Below are 9,107 nucleotides of genomic sequence, written 5' to 3' on the forward strand. Positions count from 1 at the left end.
CGTCCGAGTGAAAAATTGATAAGTTGGGGTATGATGAGAGTAATTTTAAAATTATAGGTATAAAACCAATAATATGGTGTATAGTCCAGGTACCATTTCAGTAAATAACCCTTTTTATTATGAACTGACATTTTAGTTTTTTAGTTTTTTTTCAAGATCTAATTACATTAATGAAGATCTATAATTTAAATTATACTCATAATCAATAATAAGACAAAAACCTTTAATCTATATTATCTAATAAAACAAACCATCTTAATTTTCATTAAATTTTTTGCCTTTGAAAAAAAAACCCTCTCTGTTATACACTAATTTAAATATTCCCATCTAATATACTATTGATGAAATAATTTATACTCGTAATATAGATCTCTCAACATTTAAAATAACTACACGGTCACTTTTAACATCAATAGCTTTTACATCCACCACCATCACCGCCTCCACTGCCTTCTTCACCGTCGTCCCCGCTACCGCCCCCACCACCATCACCACCACCTCCGCCATCTCTACCCTTACTATCGCCGCATTGTGCGGGCATAAGCCTAATGTTAACTAAGTAGTGTATTTGCATCCGTACATGATCGCTAATAAGATGACTTTTTTGTATTGATCATACAATATTTTTAATGGTCGTAGCTCACGGCATCACATGATGCTTTAGAAACGTCTGGGGCAAAAACATGATAAGTCGAAGTTAAAGGACATGGACTAAAAAACACTCGAAAAAGTATTCATTCATAAATCAAATATTACAAAAAGGAAAAAAAAAAATAGAAAAAGAAAACGCATTTTCAAACTGGATCAAGTGGATGGAACAAAAGGGCAGTGAGATATGGTTTTAGTGACAGAAATGATAGATACAGATATTATAAAATATAGAATCAAACAATGAATGTTGTTAGGAGAAGAATATCATCAAGCGTAAGAAGGGCTTATCAATCTTCTTCTGATAATCGGTTATTCAATACTCTCTCCGCTCAACAACCTCTCTCTCACGGCATTCATGTTTTATATTGCCCTGTATGTTACTTTAATCTTTTTTCTTCTTTCTGTCATATTTTTGCAGAATTAATTGTGTCTTATATAGATTGATAATGATAGTTTTGGATATAAACTGGCTGTAATTAATTAGTTGGGAATTATATTGATAGGATAGTGTTGGAATAGTGGCCAAGATATCCGAGTGTATCGCGTCAAGAGGTGGAAATATATTGGAAGCTGATGTTTTTGTCCCTCAAAATAAAAATGTCTTCTACTCCAGAAGGTAAATATCTATAGTCTATACACACATAAACACATGAGTGTGTGTTTATATTTCATATATGTGAGTATTTTTATCGCCGTGTTTGTATATTCGTGTTGAATTCGGATATAAGATGGTTAAAAAGGGACAAGTTTTTAAAATTCTATTTGTTAAATGAGACAAAAAAAATAAAATAAAAGGTGTTTTGTAGAGTAGGTTGTACCGTTGTAGTTTTGGATTTTTAGTTTGTAATGTTGATTACACTTCAGGAGTTTCCATTTCCATTTAGTAAAATGTTTGGTTTTTGTATTCCAAAACTTGAAGAGGAAACCTTTTTTCAACCTACAGTGAATTCGTGTTCGATCTGAATAAATGGCCACGGGCACAAATGGATGAGGACATTCTTAACTTATCCAAAATATTCAAGGCACACAAATCTGTTGTTCGAGTTCCTTCTGTTGACCCCAAATATAAAATCGCAGTTCTTGCCTCTAAGCAGGTTTGCACAAGTCATGTTTTATATTGTTTATAATGTAGACTAGAGGTCACCATTTCGACCTACTGACTTGTTAATGGGTCAACCATCACCAAGTGGTCTAGTGGCAAGAAGTCTTGTTTCCTCACAAGAGGTCTCAAGTTCGAATCTTTCCTAGGCAGATAACTTGAGGGTGGCCAAGGAAATGGCTGTAACCGGCCACGGGCAAAAAAAACTCTCTTTAGGCCGCCACATCTGAGTCAAAAAAGGGATCTCCATCCCCGGGTAACCCGAACTGGGAAAACCTTTGACGTTTACCCGTTTAACTTGTTAAAGGGTTGATATGTGCTGTGTTTTAATCTCAGCTGGATCAAATCATACAACTGAGTTGGACGGGGAACAAGTCAAACGGGTTGAAAGTCCCTTGAAGTCTATATTATATGCATACGACTCATTAATTTTTATAGTAAATTTCTTTGAATTGCTATTGTAATAATTTCACCTCTATAAATAAGACATTAATTATTTATCAATCCTTTTACAAAATAGAAAGAAAAAAAAAAGGTGTGTACAGTTCAATCAGACCCAGCGGGTTCCGACACATGCTAAAAGAACACCCATTTAAGTCATACACTTTAAAACCGTTACCCGATCTATTTACCCTTCCCTCCTCTTGCCAATTCTACCGCTGGCAGTATGTGTTAATCTTTTTGTTAATTATTCATTTCTTTGCTGTAGGACCACTGTCTTGTTGATTTGTTGCTTGCATGGCAAGATGGGAAACTTCCAATTGATATAAGTGCAATCATCAGGTGATTATGGGAGTTTGTTCTCTGTTATCTGCATATTGACTGTGTTTATTTCAATAACAAAGAGTTTGTTTGAACAGTAATCATGATCGGCTTCCTAACTCCCACGTGGCTCGGCTCCTAGAAAGGCATGAGATTCCATATCACTATCTGTCGACAACGAAAGAAAATAGAAGAGAAGAGGAGATACTGGACTTGGTTCAAGATACAGACTTTCTAGTCCTTGCTAGATATATGCAGGTAACTCTATTCTTGAGGTAGAAATTTCGACCTTTACAAGATTGAATGGGTCGATTTGGGTTGTGTTATCTCTAACGGGTCAAATAAGTACAATAAAAGTAGCTTAAACGGGTCATATGGGTCAAAACTTGCCCAAAGTGTATACTCGATGCATGAACTTCTAATTCATTTTTGTTAAATTTAATCTCTTTTTTTTTCAATCTTAATCGACACACTAATTATCTAATATAAGATTCAAGACTTTTTGGAAATATAATGTTTCAAATGAAATTGACCCCTCTCAAAGAATTAACTTAGACCCAATGCCAAGCCTGCTCGCCCACCTATTTTGGTACCTCACTTGGTTCCAATTAGACCATAGTTACAGATATAGGTAGACTTTCAGGGTTTTATACCATGTATAATTTCTCGTTTGATTTTCACATTGAATTTCTACTCTTTTCAAATTGGTGCATGGAAGAACAATGTAGAAAGATATTTGTATTTAATTGGATTCAATCATTTTAATTTATCAATGATTGTAACAAGCTCTGTATAAATTACGCAGGTCTTATCTAAAAGCTTTTTGAATAGATATGCGAAAGACATAATCAATATTCATCATGGCTTATTGCCATCATTCAAGGGTGGGAATCCTTCTAGGCAGGTATTGTCTTTCATATATTCCATCCTTTCCCATTTTCTTCCTTCTCACAATCCTACAAGGCTGATAGAAAAGATAAAATATAATAATGCGATTCTTTTACCTGGTGTATGGCAGGCCTTTAATGCTGGTGTGAAATTGATTGGTGCCACAAGCCACTTTGTGACAGAAGAACTTGATGAAGGGCCAATCATTGAACAGATGGTACATATTCTGGTCTTGACTACTTTGCTCTATTTGAACCTTCAATATTCACCTGTACCGTTATTGTGATCCTATTATGAGAAATTGACAAAATAAGATAGTGTTGCGTTGCTGGCAAAATGGGAGGGTTGTGTCATGTGTCCAAACCTGACCCACATTCCCATTTTTTAATGTTTTGAAACCTGGAGCGGACCGGCTGGTTGGACCAGTGAGACTGGGGATCTGTGCCTCAAGCTGTTCAACTACACCAAGTATAATTACCAAGTCATTCAGATATAACCAAAACTTTTATATAAAAGATGTAGATTTGAATACATTCCGGATGACTTTTAGTCAATTCTAACTTTTTATAACGGCAATTGTCGATTGGAACATGCTCTTCACTGTCCAAAGGTGAGGGTCCACTCAAACCAGGGTCGTCGGTTGTCTTAAACAAGCCCTGCTACATCCAACGCTAAGTAGGCGTCCAAGGGAAAACTCCACAGGCCCCCCTTTGTATGGGGTTAACAAGCATCAAACCCTCGCCTTCTTGGTATACATATTGGAATTCGGATGACTTTAGTCAATTCTACCTCTGACAACCATTTACGATTTTGTTAAATCCTTGAGCTTAATCCTTTTAACCTATGATAGAGCAATTTCTAGCCTTCAATTAGAGAATTTTTTTTTCCATTGGTATCTCTAAAATGAAATCTACTCTAGTATAATGCACGTTAAATATGTACTAATAAAAACTAAGAGAACGCCAGACGTTCTTCCATCACAATCTGAGAGAATTGATGAAGACAATAGAGATTCATGTTAGAAGTCTTAGGATAGCGACCTATATCCTGTTTGGGGCTAAAGTTTTTCCTGAGACTAAGGTAGTAGAGTGTTGTGGTTGTATTGTAGAACAGCTATTTATGGGCTGAACAAGATATTTTGATTGTTTATGTTGCCCTGTTATCATTGTGGAATTTGGATTACAAATTAATTTCTCATGATGATGTATGATAAAAGCTGACAGGAACTATTGTATGAAAAAAGATAAGTAGAGGAGACAAATGGCCTCGATTACATGAGTTGGTTAATGGGGCAAAATAGTTGTTCATATAGGAAATGTTATGTGTGTCACAACAGGCTGAGTGAGAGTGGGTTGACCCAAGATACTTTTTCCATTAAAAGAAAACTATTCGTATGTAAATACTATGTTAAACATGATTACAAGAACTATTTTATTATAGTACAGGTATTTTATTTTTGAGTAAACCAGTGTCTTAAAAGTACATTTCTGAGGACTTATAACTTGTCCAACCCGTATCGATTGTTTTCTAATAGGGGAGTGATATTCATACAACAAGTTTTATCCATCTACAACAATCGTACAAAACTTATTGCGCAGTGTACAACTGTACCATGCAGCATTTGTTGTAGATGGTTAAAAGTTGTTGTAGAAATATCATTTCCCTTTCTAATAACGTATTTTTTGTTTTTATTTCTATAATTTGATTCTTTAGAGATAAACAGAACTGATTTGACTGGGTTACAAGTGTATTTCTGAACAGCTACCCATTCACAAGTTGGCGGGTTGTAATTGCCTCTTTTGACGTCAAAATGTAGCCCCCGGGAAAGGGACAGTTACTTCAGTTAATAAATTTTAGTGGCTACTGGCCACATTTCTTTTTATGACTCTGCTTTATTATCTGAACTCCAAAATTTTGAGAAACAATAATTACTCTTTTCTTTTTCAGGTTGAGAGAGTTTCACACAAGGATAATATGCTAAGCTTCGTGCAGAAATCGGAGAATCTTGAGAAACAATGCCTTTTAAAAGCTATAAAATCTTACTGTGAATTACGTGTCTTACCATATGAAGAGAACAGGACCGTTGTCTTTTGAGACCACAAAACAGTGAGGGTTGAAATTATGTATGAGCTAGTTACCTCATTTTTTAAAATTCTTTATCATTTGATGCTACAGCTGGAAACATTATTGTATTACAATCCCCATATACAAGCATTGAAATTTTCATTACACTAACTCTGCATCAATGGTTAAAACTTAGTGTCATGAATGTGTCAGTGAAGAATTCTGGTATGCGTGTGAGGAAACTTTCTTTCAGACAAATGGAGGGTCATTGCGGTGTACTGGTGCAGTGGTGCAGTGCACAGGTATCCTTTGCTACAGTGCTCATGGACATTGGTAAGTTCTTGTTCTCAGTCGAGTAGTCGATCCTTTTGCAGGCAAATATGCTCAAAGTTGAGCCAAGTAATGTAAGATATGGTCAGGTTTTGATTCGTTATTAAGTAAACAGTCGAACGGGTAAAATAGTTTGAAAGCTTCTCCAAAGGTTATCCCAAATTGTTCTCAGTCGGCCCTTTTTCATGTGTTCCAAGTTGACCCCGGAGGCATAAGAATAAGGTTGGGAATCTGAAGCTTATGTTAATGGGTGGATTTGGGTTATACCTACTGGTCAATTCGTCTAATGTATCAAAAGTTTCTCGAAAGATGTTCCTAATGCATAAATTCATCTAAATAGCTTTAAATTTGATATAATTAGATAATCTTTTTTTTTTTAATCGTAATAATAATATAATTTCTGTAATCATATTTAGCACACTAGCTATTTCTAAAAGTTAAAAGAACACAGAGAAGTGGCAGTTTGGGCCCTGTACATAAACGTATCTGTCATATAGGTTTGACTGGCAATTTGGTGATACAAGTCATAAACCTAGAAGTAAAATGTTACAAAGTTTGATAGTCTGACAAAGAATATACTGTTACATAATTTTTGTTATTTGGCTGTTGTATTGATTCAGTATTTCATGACTTATCAGTTTCTTTAGTCATCTCTATTAATGTGATGTAAAGTTGATATTTAATGCAGACAACTGAAGGTTCAAAAGGAGATATAAACACTTTTATTCACATCTCTAAGATTACAAGCTTAGAATTTACCAAAGGAAACATAACACAAACTTGAGATTATGGGGTTGTCAAATATGAATGAGGTATCTCATCTAAAATGACCCTTTACCTTCCACAATTCTCAAAATTATCCTCAAACAAAAAGGATAATACAAATCACTCTTGAAAGAAACATGAAATATGACGATCGAAGCTATTCAAACATCTTAAGCATAATCTTCAGAGGCGGGAAGTGGAGCGTATGATCCGATGAATACATCACCATAAATAAGTCCGGCTAGACCACCGCCAATAAGTGGTCCAACCCAGTAAATCCAGTTTTGGGAGAAATCTCCACTAGCCACTGCAGGTCCGAAGGATCGGGCAGGGTTCATGGAACCACCGCTGAATGGGCCAGCAGCCAAGATGTTAGCTCCAACAATAAAACCAATTGCAATTGGTGCAATGGTTCCAAGTGAGCCCTTTTTGGGGTCAGCTGCAGTTGCGTAAACTGTGTAGACCAAGGCAAAGGTGATGATAATTTCAAACACTACTCCTTGAATAGCATTCATGCCATCAGCAACTCCGTGTGTTGGAACGGCCTATTAAAAAACCAAAACAATAGACTATTAGTTTTGTACTAAAATTGGTTCAAGTTGTACTTGACATGTTCAAAAAGGAGTAAAAGAGTCGTACCAAACCACCAGTGACAAACCCGAGAAGTAATGAAGCAACAGTAGCACCAAGCAATTGAGCGATCCAATAGAATAGGCCGGTCAAGATGGTGATATTTCCGCCAATAGCCAACCCAAAGGTGACAGCGGGATTCAAATGACCTCCTGAGATGTTGGCTGCCATGGAGACTCCAACAAATAGTGCAAAAGCATGAGCAACTGCAACAGCTACCAGACCAGCAGGGTCTAATGGTGCATCTGATGTCAATTTACCTACAAGATTCCAACCAAATTTTTTTTTTGTTACATTACTTACATTTGTTGCATAAAAGATTACGTTAGAATATCTACACTTTTAGTGAAACGGGTATACGAATACGCCAAATTCAACTATTGTAGTTAAACAGATCATTTTATATTTTAAGCACGTAAGTTTACTGTGTATGAAATTTCTAACTCTTTCGCATGAAAATGACTCACCGAAAGCAATTGCTGACCCGACACCAGCAAACACAAAAAGAAGTGTAGCGATGAACTCAGCCAAGTAAGCCTTGAGTGAGCCAGCGCTAAATGAATCCCCAAAATCACCAAAAGCCAACTTCACCATTTTTAGAGTAACAAAATTAACAATATGAACTTAGAAAGTCAAAGAATGTGATGGTTGACTTGCTTAAAACTTGTGAGTTCAGTGCTCTATCATCGAATGTTTATATAGTGCCAATTTGAAATGTCTCATGTTTTTAAAAATATAAGAAGAAATATATTTATGTCTGTAAATTACTTTCAAAACCAAATTAAATATACTCCACTTGAATTTTGTGTATAGAGAATGTTTTTGGAGGCACCGACCATGGGCCCAAATGGGTTAACCATGACCGATGATTGGTGCCAGCCCACCGGCCTAAGATATGAAATATTTTCTTGATTATGAGTGGAGACAAAAAGAAAAACAATATTAATGATTAAAATTGGTTAATTAATGATTAAATTAAATAAAAAAAAATTAAAGAACATTATGAAGATAAGGTTAAGAATGCGTTATGGAATAATTAATTGGAGTGAGCTCCAAATGATTGAAGGGCTGAGTCATCCTCATTTAAAAATTTATAATAAAGTAAATGCGACGGCTAGAAAAGTAATTATATTAAGAAAACTAATAATAAATGAATGTAATATTAAATTGGGTTAAAGATTAGAATGATACGTATTAAAAATGGATTAGGTATGAGGGATTAGTTGTCATGTCTTAATATTCATATACGAGTAGTTTTCTGTATACATAGAATATTTGGAACATGGGAGTAGGTATTCAAAACACATATTTTGTGTATGAACATAAAATTTTCAAATGCATCATTTTGTTTTGTGCATTTGGTGAAAAAGTTTCCTTTGTATAAATACTAGATTGGTTCTCGCGCGTTGCCGCGGCGACGGTTTATAGCGCGTTAGATGGCATAACGATTTATAGCGTTCAAGTTACTTTCATGAGATGTATCAATGTAACATTTAACCGTATCTATCATTCTAAAAATAAGTCACAGATTAGGTGCAAGAAATAATGAAGTGCAAAAACTAATCATGAAAAATAACCACTGACATATATTTGTAGCCTTGTAGGGGATGAGGCCATGACAATTAAAAATATATATAGTAAAAGATTAAAATTTAGTACGAATATAAAAAAAAAATAATTGGTTAGTAATTTTGTGAGTTATAAAAAGGTAATTATTGTTTAAACATTTCGTGATATAATCTATGTCAATTAAGATGTTTTTCCTTAACCGTAGCAATAGATTCAACAATAATTTTCGAGTTGAATGCGGTTTTTATCACAATGGGGGGTTTTTAAGTAATTGTGGGGTTATTTTTTAGGGTAATTTATGAATTTCAAGGATAAGTTATGTGAAGGTAGTGCATATTAGAAGGATAAG

The 9,107-nt window shown here is 35.0% G+C and overlaps 2 protein-coding genes across 3 annotated transcripts; one reads left to right on the top strand and one right to left on the bottom strand.

Moving 5' to 3' along the window:
- Positions 1-774: 774 nt before the first annotated feature.
- On the top strand, positions 775-5,635 carry LOC122610339 (formyltetrahydrofolate deformylase 1, mitochondrial-like). 2 transcript variants are annotated; one of them, XM_043783335.1, is made up of 8 exons: positions 775-1,023; positions 1,155-1,267; positions 1,595-1,745; positions 2,460-2,533; positions 2,611-2,770; positions 3,318-3,416; positions 3,531-3,617; positions 5,348-5,635. In XM_043783335.1, exons 1-8 carry the CDS (start codon positions 892-894, stop codon positions 5,492-5,494), a joined length of 963 nt encoding a protein of 320 aa, XP_043639270.1. In that variant the 5' UTR covers positions 775-891; the 3' UTR covers positions 5,495-5,635. The 2 variants fall into 2 exon arrangements, with proteins under 2 accessions (XP_043639270.1, XP_043639276.1); XM_043783341.1 differs by having other exon boundaries at positions 917-1,023; positions 1,160-1,267.
- An 856-nt stretch (positions 5,636-6,491) lies between these two features.
- Positions 6,492-7,904, bottom strand: LOC122609469 (probable aquaporin TIP-type). Its single transcript, XM_043782517.1, has 3 exons — positions 7,657-7,904; positions 7,199-7,449; positions 6,492-7,104 (listed from the first exon to the last, which is right to left on the bottom strand). The coding sequence occupies exons 1-3, from the start codon at positions 7,781-7,783 to the stop codon at positions 6,730-6,732; spliced, it is 753 nt and encodes a 250-aa protein (XP_043638452.1). The 5' UTR covers positions 7,784-7,904; the 3' UTR covers positions 6,492-6,729.
- Positions 7,905-9,107: the final 1,203 nt, after the last annotated feature.

Source organism: Erigeron canadensis, chromosome 1 (genome assembly GCF_010389155.1).
Source record: "Erigeron canadensis isolate Cc75 chromosome 1, C_canadensis_v1, whole genome shotgun sequence".
NCBI lineage: Eukaryota > Viridiplantae > Streptophyta > Magnoliopsida > Asterales > Asteraceae > Erigeron > Erigeron canadensis.